The sequence below is a fragment of the Entelurus aequoreus genome, linkage group LG11 (genome assembly GCF_033978785.1).
Source record: "Entelurus aequoreus isolate RoL-2023_Sb linkage group LG11, RoL_Eaeq_v1.1, whole genome shotgun sequence".
NCBI lineage: Eukaryota > Metazoa > Chordata > Actinopteri > Syngnathiformes > Syngnathidae > Entelurus > Entelurus aequoreus.
The window spans coordinates 10,429,345-10,453,139 of NC_084741.1; the positions used below are offsets into that span (position 1 = coordinate 10,429,345).

Below are 23,795 nucleotides of genomic sequence, written 5' to 3' on the forward strand. Positions count from 1 at the left end.
TAACGATTATGTTTAACTATTATAAATCTGTCGAATAAAGTTCTTAGCTAAAGTAAAAAACCCAAAAGTATACTTTTTCGTCTTACTACAGGGGTGTTCAAAGTGTGGCCAAGGGGCCAATTGCAGTCCACAGCTTGGGTTTTGTAGGCCCGCAGTATATTGTCGAAATAAAATCAAACAAAACAGAACAACAGTAAATCTGAAAAAGTGTAATTTAAGGAGAAAAACCTGAAAATGTGGTACCAATAATGGGGATGTAACAATATAAAACATTCATATCGCAATCATTGTGGCCATAATTATCATGCTGGGCTCAAAAAACTAAAATAAATAGACCCGCTGTTAGAAAGCCCACTATTTTGTATTTTGTTATGTTTCTTATGCTTCACTGATAAGAATGGGCTGGTAGACTTTGTGACATCATACTCTGTTCAGCGTTCCTTGAACACATCGTAAGAACATCTTCATGTCGTATTACTCCAAGTATATATCGATCACTGTGTTCTGAGAGAGCACAGCTTGTAGATTCAATGTACACAATTTATAATCTTAATTGTTCAGACAGAAATGTGTTTATACAAGTTCAGATTGTGGCATGTAATTTCTTAAAGAGGAAATACATTAATGTCTCTTGTATTCATGTTAGCATTAAAGCTAGCGAGCTGGCCCCAGTCCGTTTGTGAGTTTATCTAAGTGCGGCTGTAAATCACAGTTATTCCATCATTTTTATTTAAAACAGTAATACTAACCATCAAGAGTTTTACTGCTGTTATCATTAACACTGTTTATTGTTACATACATAGCTAATAATAGTACACTTTTTCACCTTTAACACAAAGCTGACACAATGTTTTGTCTTTAAAATTAAACATATATAATGTTTTTTTTTTTGTGTGGGTTTTTTTAATAACAAACTAAAAAAATATCAAAATGGCCCACGCATGCTTTGGCTTTTTACTGTGTGACCCTTGGTGGAAAAAGTTTGAACAGCTTACTAGATAAAACACTCTTTTCTTTGAAACTCTTTGAAACAATTTCCACGTCCATTGTTTATTTATGTTCCCGAGCTAGTGTTATCTGTTACTGTGCTGCCAGAGAAAATTAAATATTAATCTAGTGTGAACAGACCCATAAGCAGTGCTAATCAATTTGACTTGTAATTTAATTTGTGGCAGACAGACATTAATTCAAAGTAAAGTCACTGGCTGACACCTTTACCGAATTGCAACCAGAGAGTGCTGACTTTGAATATCATATTTTATCTTATGGATTTAACAAGATCATACAATGTCTCAATGCAGTGCTTCTTAAATATTGGGGTGGGGCCCCTGGGAGGGTGCAATGAGGTGTCAGGGGGCTATGAGAGACAAGGAAACTTCCAGTATTAGTGTCTTATTTCATGCTTCAACAATTTACAAACCTCCAGTTAGCTAATTCCAGTGCTCAAATGAATCAACAGGCGGACCAAGAAATATGAGAAAGTATAAATAGCTCTTGTGTCACTTATGAATAATGTGCGGCGCGCAAGACATCACAAATTTAACAAGAAGATTGGGCCTGTTTTGGCCTAAATTTAGTTTACGGTGATTTGAATTGGAGTGATCTTGTCAGCCTCTTGTTTGCGAAGATAAAATCAATGCCCATGAGTTTCACTTGCTAGGGACCTCAGCACTGCATCAATTTATATGACCCAATCCAAACAACTTTTCCTACTAATGGTGTAAATTAACTATAACCAACAAATAAAGTCAACACACGGTCGCACATAACACACATACTGCTCATTAAACTTTGTGGTGAAGCGCTATATATCATTTAAAATTACTCAAATATAAATTCACTACAGTGCTTGATGGATGATATACAAAACACTCTCTCCACACGTGTTTGGCACATTTTAGCTGCTTGATATTTCTGGTTGATTTCAAAACTTAGAGGAGGTGTTCAGGGAAGTAAACAAGGTAGGAGTCGAACTTTTCACATACTCTTAATATTCAATGTTATAACGTTTGTGTCTGATGTGGGGGCGGAGGGGTTAAAGTTGACGTTAAGTGTTGTTTAGTCTGTTACAGCTTGCTTTAGTTAATGTAAACTAAAGTGTTATTTTGGTACAAAAGATTGTTGTTACGTCACAATCAACGCTCTGCTGTGCATCATCATGTGCTTTATTATGCATGTGTGTGTATGTGCGCGCACACACACATCCATATAACAGCGTACTGGGGGTTACCCTCGAAAATATGGCTTTACCGCAGGTTGTACTGTATTCTTACATGTTTGGCAAACTTCCCTCTTAAGTTTGAATTTGGCATGAGAATAATATGCAGACTTATAATATTGCAAAACTTAAAGCACACAACAGCTGTGTAAACGGGATCACAGATCACTTTAAGAAAAGCACACATAATAAATAATAATTGAAAAAAACCTTATGTTAATGTAGTGATTTTGATACCAAATTTATTTAGATGCTCATGTAATTACATTACACATATATTTAATATCTATATAAGTACACTAACCTCAGAGCTGTATATATGCTGTATATACATTGGGTGTATGTATGTATTTATTTCATATATTAATATATGTAAACATACAGTTGTGCTCATAAGTTTACAGCAGTGTTCAAACGCTGATTAAGAAGTAGAAAATGAGGGATTCAGGTAGACCAGCAAAGATTTCAGCCACAACTGCCAGGAAAATTGTTCGAGATGCAAAGAAAAATCCATAAGTAACTTCAGCTGAAATGGAAGACTATCTGAAAAATTGTGGTGTGGCTGTTTCAAGATGCACAATAAGGAGGCACTTGAAGAAAAATGGGATGCATGGTCGAGTGGCCAGAAGAAAGCCATCGCTCCAAATTACTTTGTTCCAGAAGTTTTGAGACTTGTCTCTGTGCTGTTTGGCGTAATGTAAGCGGGATACTTTGTGACATTTGCGCAGAAATGTCGTTCTTCTGGCGACTCGACCATGCAGCCCATTTTTCTTCAAGTGCCTCCTTATTGTGCATTTTGAAACAGGCACACCACCATTTTTCAGATACTCCTGTATTTCAGCTGAAGTTATTTGTGGATTTTTCTTTGCATCTCAAACAATTTTCCTGGCAGTTGTGGCTGAAATCTTTGCTGGTCTCTACCTGAATCCCTCATTTTCTTCTTCTAAATCAGCGTTTGAACACTGCTGATTGGCATTCTCAATTCCTTGGATATCTTTTTATACCCTTATACCCCTTTCCTGTTTTATGCAGTTCAATTACCTTTTCTCGCAGATCCTTTGACAATTATTTTGCCTTCCCCATGACTCAGAATCCAGAAACATCTGTGCAGCACTGGATGAAAGATGCAATGGGCTGTCAAAAGCTCAGAAACTCACTGACCTTTTATACACACACATTAATTACAAACAAACATGTCACAGGTGAGGATTGGAACCTTGATTAGCCATTCAAACCTGTTTGTGTCAACTTTTGTGCATGTTATCAGATCAAAGTCACTGGGGTATGTCAACTTTTGATCAGGGTCATTTGGGTACTTTCTTGTGTCATTTTGATTTATAAAGAGTAAACACAGTTGTTTGCCAATAAATAGCTTCACACAACCATTAAGCATGAGTGGAAGAAAGGTTTTTGTGTTATCATTCATATTCTCTGAAGAATGGCCAAGAAATCATAAATTCTCCCAGGGTATGTAAACTTATGAGCACAACTGTATATACAGTATGTATAGGCTATATATATGTGTGTGTATATACACTGTATATATTGTTACTTTACATGCAGTTGGCTTTCGGCACCCGGCCAAAATTCTTTAGCCCAATGTGGCCTCTGAGTCAAAAAGTTTGGACACCAGTGGTGCATATCTTTTTGTTTGGACTACAACTGCCGCTAGGAAAAATAAAAACTTCTATCATTAATGGAGATATTTACTAATGTTTCTGGTTGGTCACACATCGAGGACAATCTCAAATGACTTGTTTGGAACAAAGCAAAAGTGTTTTCAAAAATGTATACTCCACGATTCTAGTTCACATTTTGTTATGGTATGGTATGGTATCCTCTTTTTGTGGTGAAAATGAAATGTGTTAGCGTCCCGTAAAAGGTAGACGCTGGGGGAGGATGTGCAAAAAAAAAGTTGATTTCAGACTGGACTCCTATTGAGGGTGGCCCAGTCTGTAGTGAGAAAAAACGCCATAGCAAAGCACATATACAGTACCAGTGACGTGCGGTGAGGTTCATGACTGGTGATGCACTGACTTAATCACAGTCAGATTTACAAACATATTAACCCTAAAGAGTATCTTATTCACCATGTGATTGGCAGCAGTTAACGGGTTATGTTTAAAAGCTCATACCAGCATTCTTTACACATACAAACTGTAGCACACAAAAAAGCACATTTAATAAAAAAAACATTATTATGGTCTTACCTTTCTTGCTGGACATCCACACAGCCAGCCTTTGCGTGTGTACCACGCCGTTTGAAAAGAACGGGTCTTCTGTCCCGAAGTCTGAAGCAAACCTTATAGCTCCGGCGTTGGTCTACCTTTAATTATTACCTCCTGCTTCGATTGAAAGTCCAGTTTGGAAAACTGTTTTATTTTACATATGTAATCCTCCATGTTTTTAATAAAAGTTCAGGCGAGAGGAAAAACTAAACGATCGCTGCACTTGACTTGCTAACTGTTGCTTGTTCTCACTTCTTCTGCGGCCGAGGAATGATCTCTGGGATCACTACAGCCCTCTACCACTAGGAGGCCGGATTACTGCGAGCCTCAGCCAGTGCATTTTTTGCAGCCGTTTTATGATTGCCCAGCACAAGAAATACGTGTTACACATACAGTTGTTGACAAAATACACTGTACATTATATACCTCAGCTAACTAAACTATGCCATAGTATAGTTAGCTGATATAACTCATATAGCAATACGGTCTCACTGCACAGCAGGCCAGCAGATAGCCGAGTCATTGCGCAATCCATGTTGAGGCACAAATCAGTGACGTGCCTCAACTGGCTGGTGACTCACCGCAAGTATTTGAACGGCAAATGTGAAAATTCAGCGATTTTGAATAAAAATTATCTAAAACTGGTGAAGTTAAATGGAAAATAACTTTAGTATAATCACTGGATACATATAACAATTTAATTATTTTTTTTTTCTTTTTACATTTTTTTTCTTTCCATTATGGCACGTGAGGCCCCACCTCACCTGCCTCTACTTGCTGCACGTCACTGTACAGTACATATTACGAAACTTACAGTCAGTCAGTCCAACAAAGTTCAACAGCAACAGTTGTGTGTCCATGAAAGACAGGGGAGGAGTTTGTTGCGTCTTCACTGCACTGTCCTCTGGGAGACTCTCGTAGCAACGACCTTGTCACGTCGCTTGCAGCCAGGGGAAAATAATACAGATTAGAATGTTCGTGTTTGAGCGAGTGAAAATACATTTAAACTTTCACTCCTAATTGTCTATATTTCTGGTCCTCAAATTCATCATTCTTCACAATGAGAGCAGCCGGCGTCCCCCAAATGTCGCCAAAGATTGGCACATAGTCCAAAATCGCAAAAGTCTGAGTGCCCGCAATTCTGTTTGCATCCTCCAATTATTTGTGGCAGCTTTAGGGTACTTTGAACAGCTGCCAGCATCTTCCAAGTTGTCGAAACACCAGAGCAACGCGTACTCCAATCAGCAGATGTCCTGTTATCACAGTTCTAAATAGGTAGATATCTTCAGCATCGTGGACTGAAAGGGCTGCCAGACACGAAGCACTCCTCTTCTCCCAAGAGTCCACAATCATTCTGTCAAGACAGGCAGGTTCCCGCGAACCCGAGATCTTGTCAATTTCGTTAAGAGGAAAATTGATCAATTCCATTGTTTAGATTTTAGAAAGCAGTGCAAAAAGAGGCAACAAGAAAGTTAAGACAAAACAAAAAAGTAAAAAGTGGAGATAAGGCAGAGGGAAATGAAGTGTCCGCCTTCGATGAGTGCCAGTGGGGGGAAAAAAACCTCAAAATACACAAAAACTGGTACCAACAGGCAAGAAAGGTGGGTTTTACATAAAATTACCCATTTAATCCAGGCAGGGTGTAACAAAAGCTCTGTATCTTACCTCAATATAATAACGTTTGCAGTTTGTTTTTTTTAAGTTAAAAGTCAAATCTGTTTCATTAATTAGCTTGTACTATTCAGGGAAGACCTGATGAAAATGTTGAGATCTAAAACCAGATTTAGCAGCAGCCTGTGTGAAAACAAGCTGATGCTTTCCTTCCAAGAGGAAGATTTCACAGACTACAAAACACTTCTGTCATTTACTTTCCTCGCCACACGGGCCAAATTGTTCCAATCAGCAGCTCCTCTTGACAATCAGCGGTGCTGTCAGATTGACGCATTGACCGAGCTTCAGCACACACTGTGACGAGGTGCACCATTTCCACCGCTTCCCTTTTTGTGGTCTTTTAAAGCCTGCTCGCATCCTCTATTACTACGTGTGCAACACATTTGGTACCTTAAAAAAAGCAGGAATCAGTGTCTGTGTACCTCAATGGAAGACTATTGAAGCTTCCAGGGCCGTGTTGCAACTTGCAATATTGGAGATGTCTAATACTGTACATCAATTACGTCTCTCCCTTTTTTTCCCTCATACTTTTGTCAAAATCTATCCCCCATGTGTGGATGCTGTAAATACTGCCAGCCATCAGCATCTCCTCACCTCTGTGTCAATACCGGAAACAAATAGGCAGCTGCAATGAACAGAAAATTGTGTGTCTGGGCATCGCTCATTGTTATTGCTTACTTCGATTTTGTATATCTATGTGTTGTTTTATCATTTGTTTGTATGAGGCATGAAAATACTTGAGTTCTCCATCTCCTTTCTCACATTATTCATAAAGCCGTGTGGTGTTTTAACCTTCAATCTTAAAAATCCATAAACAATACATTTCTTAAACCATGACATGATATATTTAATGTGGATGTATTTTACGATGCCTTTTAAAAAGAAAACCAACATTTTGTATAAAAAACATTACAATAGAACAGGGGTGGGCAATTCATTTTTACCGGGGGCCGCATGAGCAATCCGAGCACTGCTGGAGGGCCACATGACAATATTTCAATTAAATTCTGCTCAAATAATTTTTGATATACCGTAAGATAAATAATAATAATAATAATAATAATAATAATAATAATAATAATAATAATAATAATAATAATAATATTAATAATTTCATTTAACCTAACTTAACTTTATACAAAAGCAGATTGCTTTTGATGGTTTTATTTTTAACACTGTCTTACACAACATTTCCTGATGTATAATACAATGCAAACATGTCAATTTCTGTCACTTTATCCTGCATCCTCATTAAAAGTCCAACATTTTTCCCCGTCAGATTTGGACAACCATCTGTTGTCACACCTGCCAGCTTGTCCCATTTCAGTCCTGACATGTCCAAACACGCATTTACCTCTGTGAACAAGTCATTACCTGTGGTTGTCTCTTTAATTGACTGCATGGCTGCCAGCTACTCCGCGATTTCAAAGTCTGCAATTATCCCACGTAAGAAGATGAGCAGCTGGGCGGTGTCACGTACATCGCAGCTCTCATCCAAAGCCAGCGAAAAACAGTCAAAGTCGGCCGTTCTGTTTTTCAGCTGAAGCTCCAAGTTTCCAGCGATGGTCTCAACCCGCCTCATTACAGTGCGTCGGGAGAGTGACACGTTCTCAAATGCGCCCCTCTTCTCCGGGCATATCAGCGCAACAGAGTCCAAAAAGCACTCCTTAATAAACTCTCCGTCAGAAAACGCCTTACTTTTTCTGGCGATTTTGTGAGAAATGACGAAACTTGTCCTGACAGCTGCATCTCTGGGGGTGTGAAATTTGGCAAAAAGTCCTTGTTGGGTTTGCAGTTTTACCGTCAACGCATCAGCGTCCCTTGTGCGCGCTTCATCAGTCAGATTCCGGTATTTTTCCTCGTGCTTCGTCATGTAGTGGCGATTCAAATGATATTCTTTAAACACAGCAACCTGTGTACCACAAATTAAGCACACGGCTTTACCTTTAATTTCTGTAAAGAAATACTTGGCAGTCCATGTCTTGTTGAAAACACGGCATTCGTCATCAACTTTTCTCTTTTTAGCGTCTCGGGGGTAATCGGGCATCACTTGTCGCTGTAGACCTTCACTCACAGGTTACACACGGACATATGCCCATAAATAACACTTTTCAAAATAAAAGCAGCACAATTGTATTGCACGCACGACATAGATGTTTTTTCAAATGTATTTTGTAATTTGTGATTGCCGTTGTTCACATTCATTCACAATCGCGCACGAGCATAGTCCACACGGAAGTAATACAAATAACGCTTTTCAAAACAAAAGCAGCACCGTTGTATTGCACACACGACATAGATACTTTTTAAAATGTATTTTGTAATTTATGATTGGCCTCACCCGGGCCTGACAGGGACGCACGGGCCGCAGAATGCTCAGGTCTGCAATAGAATGTACTACTAACAATTACAGACATGTTATGAAGTAATGTAATAATAATGTACAGCATTTATTTACCTTGGAGAGCAGACTTCTACAGCATCTCCTTCTTGCTTCTTCTCAGTCAAATACACCATCAGCAGCTTTTCCGTATGTTCATGGATAAATGTCTGCCGTTTAGACATTAAAGTAGTGTTTTTGGCTGGTGTTAGACTCATTCTGCTTCAGTATGGTGCATACTAGCAGTGATACGCCCAAATTACATCGCCAAGTTGGCGACACATTCAGTCATGTTTTTGTTGATTTCTTTCTTTAATTTAATTATCTTCCACTTCTTTTTCTCAGCACTGTCCTTCACACTCACTTCCTTTGATTCAATGTTTAGAAAACAAAGTTATGTTGATCTCTAGCTATAAGCTAATGCTAGCGAGTAAAAACAGGTGTTATGCCTGGATCTTACATGGTTCACTGTGAGATTTGGTACACCAACTATTGGCGGGGATGTCTGTACCTTGCAACTTGCTTGCAACTTAAAGAGGAACTGCACTTTTTGGGGAATTTTGCTTATCGTTCACAATCCTTATGAGAGACAAGAACACTTTTTTTTTTTTTTGCATTCTAATTTGTAATAATCCATTGTTCGAGGTGGCTAACAATGCAGCTAATGGGAGAAATTCATTCTGCCTTTAAGTCACTTCAAAATTGCATCCAAAAACAGCCAATAATACTTCAGTAACCTGCATAATAACCAGGCTGTTGCGGCATTGTGATTGTAAGAGCAAACACTGAGGTACTAGAGATGCGCGGATAGGCAATTATCTCATCCGCAACCGCATCACAAAAGTCGTCATCCACCCGCCATCCACCCGAACTAACATTTTATCAAAACTACGACCGCCCGCCACCCGCCACCCACCCGTTGTTATATATCTAATATAGACGATGCAAGGCATTCCTGTTAAAGAAAGGAGACTGATCCAATGCAGCAGAGACATTCAATGCGTGCCACGCATTAATATCTCTTGGCCACGCATTAGAGGCTAAGAGATATTAATGCCTGATAATATTATTTATCATTATTATAATGTTATTGTCATTTCCATTAAGAAAGTGTTGACTATTATTGTTGTTTTTTTTCCCTGGTCTTTAGTATTCCCTTTTTTAGTTTGTCGCGTACCACGTTTGCAGCCGGCGTTGCAATCTTTTTATTTTTTTCTTCTTCTTCTGTTGTGTTGTGTTGTGGTGTGCTGTGTCACGCCAAATTTATTCCCCCTACAAAAACCTTCCCCCCCACCCCCATTTACTTCCGTGGTCATGTTTCCTCTTACGTCATTGACAGCGATCGATAGCACTTCGGCTTTGACTGCCCGTCGCTGGAAGGATACTTCGTCTTTGACAGCTGCTGGAATCTGAAGAAATCGGTTATTGTTTTTTTTTGTACAGGCGCGAAACATGACAGTCGCGTGCGGGTTAAGGACCCCCGGCAACTTTGTGACTTTATTGGACGCAGCCCCGGAAGTAAATGGGGGGAAGGCATTTGTAGGGGGGAAGAAATTTGGCGTGACAGCTGCAGCAGTGGCTGATGAATAGTTGCCTGTTTCATAGAGTGCTGCTTGTTTTTCGTATGTGGGTAACAACATTTAACTATGTATTTTTTTTTTCTGAATTGGTTCAATCGCCACCCGCCCGAATCTATTTAAAATCTATTTTTTTCGTCATCCATCCGCCCGACCCGCGGATTATCTGCGGACTCCGAGGTTGTGTCCGCAAACCGCGCATCTCTATGAGGTACTGTTTATCTAGCCTAGTAACACATCACCTTGCGACGGTATGCCACAGTATTAGCCGTAAGATAGCTTCTGCGTCAGCCGCTGGATTTGGCTTTTGAGTTTGTAATGCACAATACAATACGATAGGTCACCAAACTGTACAAAGTGAAAAACATGAACAATAATATTACAGTATCTGTAAAATTATAGCCCACATTTCATGTTTTGTCTGTACACAGCTAGCTCAATGATGTATATAGTTGTAATAACAAGCATGGTGTGCTGTATGTATCATGATCGATATTATAATGACTCACTCGATGGATAGTTGTCTCGGTCAGGCTGGTCGGGGACGTTTTTTTCCAGTTGATTGTGAATATGCACTCCATTTCTGTCGACATAGCTTGGCTCCAAGCTCCACATTTACGGCGTCAAGCCACTCCGGTCCTGACTCTCTCGGCTTTTGTCTGCTCCAACATTTTGCCCTGTGCTCAAGCTCGCTCAGCTTCGATAACCAGTAGTTCATCTTCCGTAAACTCAGGTTAAAAAAGATAAGGTTGTTGAATTCTCAAAAATAGTCATCTTTGTCGTCTATTACGAAGTCTGCCATGATTAGAACATGCACGCGTTTGTTGCCGGAAGTACAAACTATGTTGCTATGGGCACTAAAATAAATGCGCTGTTATGTACCGGGCAAAGGGAAGGAGGCGACACCAAGGCAGGACTGCGGTTTACTAGGTTTATTGAAAACCTTGTTGAGTGTGTGGGGTGTGTATGCTACCACAAGTGAATGAGTGCGGACGATTTGTAGAATTAACAATGTAAGTTTTACCAAGGGTTGTTGTCGGTGCGTGTTTGAATCTTTCGTGGAATCCAAGGGGCAAGGCGAAGAGGTAGTCAGCAGGGAGGCAAGCAGTCGGAGGCTGGAGAGAGGCAACGATTTCCGAGTCCAAGCAGAGGTCAAGGGTCGAGGGAAGCAAGCAGAGATCCAGGTGGAGGTCGTGAGGCAGGACACGATCACAGGCAGCAGGGAAGACACTGTGGAAGACACAAGGGACATCAAACACGGGAACGAGGAAGAGCACAAAGAAGGCGAGCAAGGAACGAGGGAGTGGTGCCAGACGTGATGCTTACTGTGAAAGATTGGCTACGTTCTGGCAAAGGTCTCTTGGGTCCGCTGGCTTTTATGCCGCTCCCTCTCATCAGGTCCAGGTGTGCTGATTCGCAATTGTTTGCAGCTTTGTTGTTGCGTGGGCGTGCCGGGGAGCATCAGGATTGGCACGGTAGAAATCCTCTAAAAGAGAGGGATCGGCAAGGTAGGAGGCTGGCACCCAAGATCTGTCCTCCGGTCCAAATCCCTCCCAGTCGACCAGATAAACGAGCCCCCTACCTTGTCGACGGACCCTGAGGATTTCCTTGACCGTCCAAACCTGGTCTCCGTTTTCCAGAAACCTAGAGGGAGGGGGTCAGGGACAGGAGGGGACAGAGCGCTCTCCGCTACCGGTTTGATCTGGGACACGTGTACCACAGAGTGTCTCTTGACTGAGGGTGGGAGAGCCAGCTTGACAGATACGGGGTTAATGATGGAGATGATGGGAAATGGACCTACATAGCGTGGAGCTAACTTTTTAGACGGTACCTGGAGATTAAGGTCCTTAGCTAGTAACAAAACTCGCTGTCCCGGCTGATAGGATGGAGCCGGGACGCGATGACAGTTGGCGTTGCGGCACATCTTCTCAGAAAACCCTCTCCAAGGCTGCACGAGCGGCTCTCCACACCCTCTGGCACTTCCTGATATGGGCTTTAGTCGAGGGAACAGCTATCTTCTGCTCTTGTTGAGGAAACAAGGGGGGTTGATAGCCCAATGAGCATTCAAATGGTGACATACCGGTAGCGGAGCTCTTCAAGGAGTTGTATGAATACTCCACCCAAGGAAGGAACTTGCTCCAGGATGTGGGTTGTTTATTGACGACGCAGCGTAAAAATGGTCTCCAGGCTCTGGTTCGCCCTCTCTGCTTGCCCGTTGCTCTCGGGGGGTGGTATCCCGAAGTGAGACTGACCGAGGCCCCAATCCCCCTACAGAAGGCTCTCCAGACTTGTGAAGAAAACTGGGGGCCCCGGTCAGAGACGATGTCTACCGGGATACCATGCAGTTTGATGACGTGCAGAGTGAGAAGGTCAGCCGTCTCCAAAGCAGAAGGTAGTTTGCACAGCGGGATGAAGTGGGCTGCCTTGGAGAAGCGATCCACAATGGTCAAAATGGTAGTGTTACCTCTGGATGCTGGGAATCCCGTGATGAAGTCCAGAGCGATGTGTGACCAAGGGCGGGCAGGGATGGGAAGCGGGTGAAGGAGACCAGCCGGAGGTCTGTGTGAGGCCTTACTGCGGGCACAAGTAGAACAGGCTGCGATGAACTCACGTGTATCTTTGGCCATGAATGGCCACCAGAAGCGTCTTCGCAGAAGTGACAGGGATTGTTGAAAGCCTGGATGGCACGAGAACAGACTAGAGTGGCCCCAATCCAGGACTCTGGATCGCAGTTCCCGATGGACAAAAAGTCTGTTGGGTGGTCCACCCCCAGGGCCTGGATTGGAGTGTAGTGCAGATTTGACGAGTTCCTCCACTTTCCAGGTAACCATCCCCACGATGCGAGAGGGAGGAAGAATGGGAACGTCCACCGACGGCCCGGAAGGTTCCTCAATAAAAAGTCTGGAGAGAGCATCCGCCTTCGCGTTCTTTGACCCGGATCTGAAAGACAGCAAGTAGTCGAATCGAGAAAAAAATTGTTGCCATCTTGCCTGTCGATTGTTCAGCCTCTTGGCAGAGCGGATTTGGAGGAGATTGCTGTGGTCAGTCAGGATTTGGAACTGGTGTCGGGCTCCCTCAAGCCAATGTCTCCATTCGGCAAGAGCCTCGTGGACCGCCAACAACTCCCTATTCCCAGCGTCGTAGTTCCGCTCTGCCAGGGACAGTCGTCTGCAAAAGAAGACACAGGGGTGAATCAGGTTATCAATTCTTGAGCGTTGGGAAAGAATAGCACCAATCCCGGAGTCGGACGCGTCCACCTCCACAAGAAAAGCAACGTCCAGGTCAGGGTGGACGAGGACTGGGGCAGAGATGAAGCTCCCCTTCAGGTCCTCAAAGGCGTTGTTGGCTTTATGAGACCAAACAAAAGGGCTCTTTGGAGAAGTGAGTGCATGGAGTGGTGCGGCAATCCGGCTAAAGTCCCGGATGAAGTGTCTGTAGAACCCGGCAAAGCCGAGAAACCTCCGCAAATCCATTCTAGAGGATGGCTGAGGCCAACCTACCACTGCCTCCACTTTCTTGGGATCGGCTCTGATGTGTCCCTTCTCGACCACAAAACCTAAGAACTCTACAGAAGAGGTATGGAAACTGCACTTCTCGACTTTAACAAACAGGCGGTTCTCCAGGAGTCTCTGAAGCACGAGTCGAACATGTTGTTGGTGCTCCGACACATTACGAGAAAAAATCAAAATATCATCCAGGTAAACTACGACGAACTGGTCCAGCATGTCCCGCAGAAGGTCATTTACGAGGGCCTGAAAGACAGCCGGGGCGTTAGTTAGTCCAAAGGGCATGACCCGGTATTCGAAGTGCCCCAAATGAGTGTTAAACGCCGTCTTCCACTCGTCTCCCTCCCTAATCCGCACCAGGTGATAGGCGTTGCGGAGATCCAACTTGGTAAAGATGGTTGCTGGGGCCAACGGTTCAAAAGCTGAGTTAAGAAGAGGTAGGGGGTACTTGTTTTTAATGGTGATATTGTTGAGATGGCGGTAGTCAATGCAGGGCCTGAGTGAACCGTCCTTCTTGGTCACAAAGAAAAATCCAGCAGCCAGTGGTGATTTGGACGGTGTTATGATGCCTGAGGTCAGACCCTCCATGATGTATGCCTTCATTGCCTCTCTCTCTGGGAGTGACAAGTTGTAAAGGCGACTGGCAGGTAACTTAGCCTCCGGGAGTAGCTCAATGGCACAGTCGTAGGGTCTATGAGGGGGTAGACCCTGTGCTCGCTCCTTGTTGAAAACCTCCGCCAGGTCATGGTAGCAGGCTGGTACGAGAGACAGGTCAGTCAGAGGGGCACTGGTACTGGGTTGGTGGAACGGAGGGGAAGCTGACCTGAGGCAGTTAGCGTGGCAGGGTGTACTCCACGCCAAGATCTTGCCCGAAGTCCAAGAGACGTGGGGGTCATGTTGACGGAGCCAAGACCTACCCAGGACCAGCGGGGCGACGGGTGCTTCCAATACCCAAAGACTGATGGTCTCGATGTGGTTCCCTGAAATGGTCATGGAAATGGGCTCCGTGCGATATTTGATGGGTCCCAGAGGTCGCCCATCCAGGGCTTGGGCAGGAACAGTCCTGTCCAAGTGGACCAAAGGAACGCCCATCTGCCGGGCGAACTCGAAGTCCATCAGACTCTCGTCGGCTCCAGAGTCCAAATACGCCTCCACTTGAATGGTCCTTGATCCCCATGCTAGTGTAGCGGGTAATCGGAAGTCCGGGTTCTCCTCATCTTGGGGGAAAGACGTATGGCTCACCAGGATCCCCTCAGCTGGTGAGCCTGGTCTTTTTGGTTTCGCCGGACAATAGCGGAGGATATGTCCAGCTAGAACACAGTAGAGACAGAGGCGCTGCCTATACCTCCTTTCCCTCTCCTCAACGGTCAGCCGGGTCCTTCCCAACTGCATGGGTTCCGGAGTAGTCATCATGGTGGTATTTTTCGGAGTATAAGTCGCACCTGCCGAAAATGCATAATAAAGAAGGAAAAAAACATATATAAGTCGCACTGGAGTATAAGTCGCATTTTTGGGGGAAATTTATTTGATAAAACCCAACACCAAGAATAGACATTTGAAAGGCAATTTAAAATAAATAAAGAATAGTGAACAACAGGCTGAATAAGTGTACGTTATATGACGCAATATGTTAACGTATATATATATATATATATATATATATATATATATATATATATATATATATATATATATATATATATATATATATATATATATATATATATATATATATATATATATACACACACACACACACACACACACACACACACACACACACACACACACACACACACACAGTACAGGCCAAAAGTTTGTTCACACCTTCTCCTCATTCAATGCGTTTTCTTTATTTTCATGACTACTGTAGATTGTTACTGAAGGCATCAAAACTATGAATGAACACATGTGGAGTTATGTACTTAACAAAAAAAAGTGAAATAACTGAAAACATGTTTCATATTCGAGTTTCTTCAAAATAGCTTCCCTTTGCTCTGATTACTTTTTCGCACACTCTTGGCATTCTCTTGATGAGCTTCAAGCACAACTGTGAAGTGAAAACCCTTTCAAGTGACAACCTCTTGAAGTTAATCGAGAGAATGCCAAGAGTGTGCGAAAAAGTAATCAGAGCAAAGGGTGGCTATTTTGAAGAAACTAGAATATAAAACATGTTTTCAGTTATTTCACCTTTTTTTGTTAAGTACATGTGTTCATTCATAGTTTTGATGCTTTCAGTGACAATCTACAATGTAAAGAGTCATGAAAATAAAGAAAACGCATTGAATGAGAAGTTGTGTCCTAACTTTTGGCCTGTACTGTATATACATACATATATATATATACATATATATATATATATATATATATATATATATATATATATATATATATATATATATATATATATATATATATATATATATATATATATATATATATATATATTTATATATTTCCATCCATATATATATTTCCATCCATATATATATTTCCATCCATCCATCCATTTTCTACCGCTTGTCCCTTCTTTGGTATATATATATATATATATATATATATATATATATATATATATATATATATATATATATATATATATATATATATATATATATATACACACACACACACACACACACACACGCATAGAGAGCAACCATACTAAACTAAATTGGGCATTGTCTACCGCAGGTTTTTCTTAATTTATTTTTCCTTAAATGTTATTGATGGGCTGCCAACTTTTCACCTGTAAAAATGTTTAAAAAAAATGTCCTATCGTACTACCAACATATTGAAAAGCATCGCACACGGCTACCAATGTCTTGGGATTGCAGCCAAATTATAATCAATTACATATCATTTATCATAAGATGTATGTATGTGTCCTGTTTGACACACAATACAAATTGTCAAATCTTTACAAGTTCTCCGCTACTCACAAGTGCAGCAATTTATCATCGCAACACTTAATCCATGATGATATTTTGCAGTTGTCAGTCAGGGTAAGGGCAGATGTGCGATCGTAATTATATTTATGTACAGTGTCACAGTGTCAAAACAAGACACAATTCTTTATCAGTTAGTTAATGAGAGACTGGACAAGACATATTGAGCGATCCAAGCCTCCAACTTTGTGGCAACAGTTTAGTTTCTCTGCACCAGTGCACAGAGCAAGCTCCATTGAGGCTTGCTTTCATGAGTTTGGTGTGGATGCACCTGAGAGCCCAGACCACAACCAATTCTTGTTGTGGGTGCCAAGGAACCAACTATGTTTTTGCTTCTGTGTTGGAAGTTTTATAACATCAATAACCTTGGATGGTTAATTATGTGTTCAAGTGTATATCTGTAAGCCTATTTTTCTTACCCAGCGGTACGTTCTAACGAGAGTTGTAAACCTTTTCTGAAGGCTAACACATCTTTCAACTCAAAAGATGAAGGTCTTTCAGATGAGTAGTTCCTCACTTTGCATTTTACACATTCAGCTCCATTCTTTTGCAGTAGCATGCAGACATTTACAGCCACCATTACTAAATCATGTTAAAGATGTAGTGGTTATTTTATTTCCTTTGACCCTTTACCTAATAAAGTGTTATCTGTGACGTCTAAATAGTGATCAGTTAAAACCTTGTTCTTTGTATGACAAAATAATATTGTAATAATATTCATACAGGTTTCAATATTCAGACCTATTGTATTATATTCTGTATTGACAAGAGCGAGAATTGCTGTGGTGATTTAAACCTTCTTGTTTGTGTTATGCTCAGGGTGTTCCTGGAAACCAAGGCTCCCCTGGTAGAGATGGCCCCCCAGGATCGAGGGTAAGACATCCCCTGTTGTTGCAGTGTGGATCTCTCAATCTTTATTTCACAGCAGTATAATGCACGATCATGTTGTTGACTGAATAACTATAAATGATGCGGACAACTAGTGGCAAGTGCCCAACCGCATAAGGATATTAAAAGACAAATTATTCATACTTACACTATATTGCCAAAAGTATTTGGCCACCTGCCTTGACTCACATATGAATTTGAAGTGCCATCGCATTCCTAACCCATAGGGTTCAATATGATGTCGGTCCACCTTTTGCAGCTAACGCAGCACTAATCTTTCCAACATGTCCACATGACATATTTTTTATTCTGTGAACACAGGTGATAATAATGTCCCTGTTACTTGGAGTCAAAAAACTCAATGCAATTACTTTTCATTAAAAAAAGGCTACATACGAATAAACAGTCACTTTGAAAACACATGCATTTCTAAACTCTTGAGCCTCTTTATCTAAACAGCCTAAAGAAGGTTTAGCAACTCTCCCTTAGGTATCGCACCATTAGAGTTGGTAGCCAATAGGAGGGACAATACGGACTAAAGATTATTCTGGTACCCTTCACAACATTTGATAATAAAATCCAAATAAACTCTTTTCCAACAGTCAGTTTGCTTGCTGACTTTATGTAGGGTTCGATGCGTGACCAAATGCCATAAATTATAAAGCACTTCGAACCAGCTGAGACAACAGGAAATACTGCAACATGTTTTAACTCAATCCATTGGAAGGAAAGCAAATACCTTTGCGCTGGAGCTTTCAAAATGTTGTCAAACACAGGACAACACGAGTTTGCCCCTAAGAGAGATGCTTAACACAACATACTGAAATGGCAGAAATGAAGAGCACCCATACTAATAATTCAACAACAATATAGCGGCTTCGGGTCAAATAAACAGAACATTTAATGCTGGCAAATATCTTAAGAAATAAGACATACCGCAGAAAAAATCAAATAGACATATCAGTGCAACTCATATTTCAATTGGTGTACTAATGCTTGTAAAAAAAATAGTGTATCTAACATACCGTGTGGATTGCTTATTACCTTGGAGAGCTAAATGTTACTATGCCAATAATGTGCGGTATTCTATAAATGACACTGTGAGGAAACAAGCAGAAAAGTATTGATTTATCCTCAAATTGCACTGAAGAATAAAAGAAAACGAGCAGAAATTGCTACTGCGGGGCAGTTGCAATTTCCAGTCTCTAAAGTGACAATTCTCTGTCAACCAATCAACAGACATCAACATTCCTCTTTAAAAGTACACTTTCTACTAAACATTCAACTTGGACGAACTAAAAACTCTTGAAATAAATCAATCACACATTGAAACTCCGAGTGCTTTGCAAGGACAATGAACAACAACATCGACATTCACAGAGAATACTTCCCACTATTGGTGGCTAATTTCACAGAAATACTCTACTTACACAAGATGCTATGTTTGGCCCTCTTGTGATATAACAGATGCCTTACTAATGGAGCTTTGCTTGGCTGGACTCAGTCTTTAGCGCGTAACAGCAGGTTGCTGCGTCAGGCTTTTCAATCACACCCCAAGCTTGGCTGCTTGTACTTGTAGTGCCGGTAACCTCTGTGTCCCGGGAATTCAGTTATTTTAGTTCCATACGTGCGCTACTGCAATCGTATGTTTGTGCAATATTGAAATGCATGTTGTGTCAAGGTAGTTTTGAATGCCTCTCACTTTGCATTCATTTGTTTCGCCGTAAATAATACAGATCGGACCGTTGTGTCCCACTCTTGGAGCCGGTGTTTTCATTTGGAAGGCCGATGAGTCCCTTGAAATTGTAGCTGCCTCCTAAAATTCAACACCGCAGGGAATGTTCTTTGTCTCACCAAATAGGATTTACCAGTGTGAGCAAGCCAAAAACACATAAGCACAACTTAGGGGCTAATTCATTGTAATATCTGGGGGCTTGTATCTTCAGCTGTGTTCAATATTTTAGCGGTTGTATTGCTTGTTATTGGCTTCACTTCACAGAGGGTAAAATGAGAGCCACGTAAGAAGAGAGTCCATGTTGAAAGGGCATCAGGCGATGAAGCAAAGCAAGAACAATAATCTCTGTTTGCAAAGTTTTTGGGATTTGTACAGTTGTGTTTCAAAACTGCCGTAGCGCTAAAATTGCATTGATAATTACCCCAAAAAGTAGGGGGTAGAACTGCACAACACATTCCAAATGTGATTGGAGGTCATTTAGGGCTGAGCAATATAGACGATATACGATATAAATGATATACATTTGGCCGACGATAGAGCTTTCATTACCATCTTTATATCGTGATAATGCATGTTGATCAAACATTATCGCTCTGTCCTTCAAATATGACAGCAACAAGTAAATTAACGTGCCTGTCATTACTATTATCGAGCTATTGTTTACAAACTCAGGGAGTAAATACCTAGACACAGGAGGGATCCAAAGGCAACAAATAAATGAATAAATAATTTAAATCAGAGCCAAAATTTGAGAATAATTTAAATATTTAATTGGTATTGTTACACCGCCATTCTATGTTTTTGTGTGATTATAATTGGGTTTCAAAATTGAATCATTTATATTAAAAATGTGAAGTATCAGCATTGGCGTGACCAATACTGCCCCTGTAATTACTTGGTATTGGATCGAAACCAAAGTTTGTAGTATCTCTCAAAACTAATGTAAAGTATCGAAACAACATAAGAATAAGTGCTTATTACACTTTAACAGAAGTGTAGATTGAAACATGTTACAATAGATAAAAACCAGACATTAACAGTAAATTAACACGTAGATTAATAATACTTTTGAGGAATACAATACAACCACAAATGACATAATATGTTACTGCATACGGCACCAGCCAAATTAGAAGCCTTGGTAAATTGATAGGAAATTATTTTATCATCATTTATATACCAAATAATATAGTGTGATATGTATATTGTTATCGCAGGAGGCTGCAATATGTAGCGCCTTGCAAAAGTTTTTGATTGATTGAGACTTTTATTAGTAGGTTGCACAGTGAAGTACATATTCCGTACAATTGACCACTAAATGGTAACACCCGAATAAGTTTTTCAACTTGTTTAAGTCGGGGTCCACTTAAATTGATTCATGATACAGATATATACTATCATATATACTATCATCAGAGAGAGAGAGAGAGAGAGAGAGAGAGAGATCAGAAGGCATAAGAAAAAGAAAAAGTATCTGCATTTGATTGTTTACATTTGATTATTAGCAATCCGGGGAGGGTGTTAGTTTAGGGTAGTAGCTGCCTGGAGGTGAACTTTTATTGCGGTTTTGAAGGAGGATAGAGATGCCCTTTCTTTTATACCTGTTGGGAGCGCATTCCACATTGATGTGGCATAGAAAGAGAGTGAGTTAAGACCTTTGTTTGTTGCACCCCCTTTGGCTTTTTCCATAAAGCCCAGCTCTATGGAATATACGGCTTATTTTGGTCCTTTGCACCGACACTCCAGTCTTTTCTGCGGAACTCTGCAGCTTCTCCAGGGTTATCTTTGGTCTCTCTGTTGCCTCCCTGATTAATACCCTCCTTGCTCAGTCTGAGAGTTTTGGTGGGCGGCCCTGTCTTGGTAGGTCTGAGGTGGTTCCAGATTCTTTCCATTTTAATATTATGGATTGGATGGTGCTCAGGGGGATAATCAGAGACGTTAATATTTCTTTATGACCCAACCCGAACTAATTATGTGACTTCTGGAGGTAATAGATTGCACCAGAACATTTTAAGTGGCTTCATATGCACATGCCAATTTAAAAAAAATTTAAATATCATTTTATATATTTTTCTAATTTCACTTCACCAAATTAGGTTATTTTATGCAGATCCATCATATACTGTAAAATGTAGATTCAAACATTTAAATTAAAGGTTGTAATGTAAAAAAAATAGGTAAAGCCAAGGGGGCGAATACTTTTGCACGGCACTGTATATCACGATATAGATGTTAGGCCATATCACCCATCCCTATTGTTGGTGGATGTGTTGTCCAATCAGTGGAAGCTGGTGAGTTTGATTTCCAAAAGCAGCTTGTTATAATAATTGGTGTTTGTGTATGAAAATGACCAAGTTGCTCTCATTGTTGCCAATGAAAATGTAAAGCAAATCAGCACAGGAGTTGTGAAAGTCTACTCAATTATGAGAGTGCTGTCTGTGCATCTGTCACAGGGTCCGCCAGGTAATAACGGACCTCAGGGCCGACAGGGACCACCGGGGCCACTTGTAAGTTTATGCCTTTTTGTCATCACTCCCACTCTACATATAAATTGGATTAATTGGCTAACCATCTTATGCTTTTCATCTCCTTGTTACCTCTTTCAGGGAACCCCGGGTGCACCTGGAGCTCCAGGACCGAATGGGTCAGCAGGACCCCACGGGAATCAAGGACTTCCTGTAAGTGATTAGTTTTTTTTACTGGAAAAAGATAAATAGAAAATATGAAATCATGACAAAACTTTCACCGTAATGAAACATGTTCTTAAGTCATACGAGTATAAAGAGCAAATAACTAATGTAAAATAAAACTAAAACAAAAGACTCACTCTACGAAAATACCTGACAGGCAGGGCCGGCCCGTGGCATAGGCCGTATAGGCAAATGCTAAGGGCGCCGTCCATCAAATGTTGGAGAAAAAAAAAAAGGAAAAAAAAGTTGGTACTATTATTTCTAAATACAAAAAATAATCCCACGTTAATTAAAATGCAAAGTAAAGCCTATTTAATAGAAATAGGCACCCCCGCACGGTGCGCCCCCTCCCTTCCCTCCCTTCAACACAAGATGTCAAAACGGCCAAAACTGTCAGGTGCCCAGGGAAGAAAAAAGAGAAAAGAAGAGGAGGAGAAATGAGAAAAAGACAGAGGTAACAGGTAGGTAACGTTAGCCTACATGAAATTATTTGTCTGTTACAGAATGTGATAGTAACTTGGCTTTTTTAGCATTAAGCTAATGTTACATGATTCGGCAATTGCTAATCAATAAATAGCTAGTTCTGTTTTAACGTCGGGTTAATATTGTGGAGGGGGCTAAATTGTTATGGAAAATAATAATGTAACGTTAGGTAATTACAGTACTCCCACCTTACATTCCTCAGGGACATTTGTATTAGATCTTTTAAGCAGGTGTTTTTTGTTTACATTGTTATTGCCTTCTGGTTAGCTAATGTTTGCCCTGCAGGTAATAGTCACTTTTCCACCCCTTTATATATTAGGTATGGTTGTCAGCCTAGTTGTTAAAGTGCACATCATTAATGTTAATTAAGCAATATCACATGAGAGGGAATGCTGTTTTTTAATTTGAGCACTGCTGTGATTCGGTTAAAGATAATCATAACATAACATTCTCATATAATATGTTGATTTGCTTTCTTTAAGTTAAAAAAAAAGGTCAAAGACAAAGCTTTTCGGTTTCTTGTGAGTATATACACTTCACTGCCGATGTGGGGGGGCGCCACCTTAAATCTTGCCTAGGGCGCCAGGTTGGTTAGGGCCAGGCCTGCTGACAGGCACATAACGCAGAGGGAGGAGAGCATTTATTTTAGCATCTGATTGTTTCGATTTAATGTGGTACCTTGACATGCAAGTTTAATTTGTTCCCTGACAGAGCTCGTAACCCAAAATACTTGTGAACGAACTGTTAAACCAATAACCATATGCAGGCTCCCAAAAAACAGCACCATTTTTAACATTTAACATGCCTTTCAATAAGAAAAACACATTTCTAAAGAACAAATATTATATCAAAACAATACAATTCTAGCAACAACAACAGTAGTTTAGTAAGTGAAAGAAAAATAATATTGACTTTGGAGAGCAGACTTCTATGCGGTATCTCCTGCGACCTACTTCTCTGTCAAAGACACCATTAGCAGATTCCCCATATTTTCATGGTTAAATGTCCTTCGTTTAGAAAATTATATTAACGCCCTTGGCCGGTGATAGCTTTTATTGACTCCTCCTGCTTCAGTGTGGTGCAGATTATAGTAGTGCTATGCTCATACTGCTTCGCCAAGTCGGCTAGACACACACCTCGGTCATGTTTTTGATTATTTATTTTATTCAATCTGCTTCTTCTTGTCAGCACTGTCCTTCACACTCACTTTTTTCGGACCCACAGTTGGAAAACAATTTTTTGTCTGTCTGGCCATTAGCCACTGGTCGTAGGTGAGATACTGAATGTCGGGCGGAAATTACAGGGCTCACTGTGGCAACTGTTCCGCCAAATAGCAATAAAATGTTATCTAAAGGTGGCTCGGAACTAAAATTTTTGCTCGCAACTTAAAGAAAAAAATTAGCTGAGAGACCGCTCTTATTTAAAAATATCCTAAGGTTGGACACACAAAGTGAGGTACCACTGTACTTGT

General features: G+C 40.8%; 1 protein-coding gene across 1 annotated transcript in view; it reads left to right on the plus strand.

Moving 5' to 3' along the window:
- The window catches only part of LOC133660511 (collagen alpha-1(XIV) chain-like), a 243,948-nt gene that overhangs the window by 191,698 nt on the left and 28,455 nt on the right, over positions 1–23,795 (plus strand). The window contains exons 37-39 of the mRNA XM_062064049.1: positions 17,348–17,401; positions 21,605–21,658; positions 21,758–21,829. Coding sequence (XP_061920033.1) covers positions 17,348–17,401; positions 21,605–21,658; positions 21,758–21,829 — 180 coding nt within the window. The remainder of the gene's footprint in view (positions 1–17,347; positions 17,402–21,604; positions 21,659–21,757; positions 21,830–23,795) is intronic.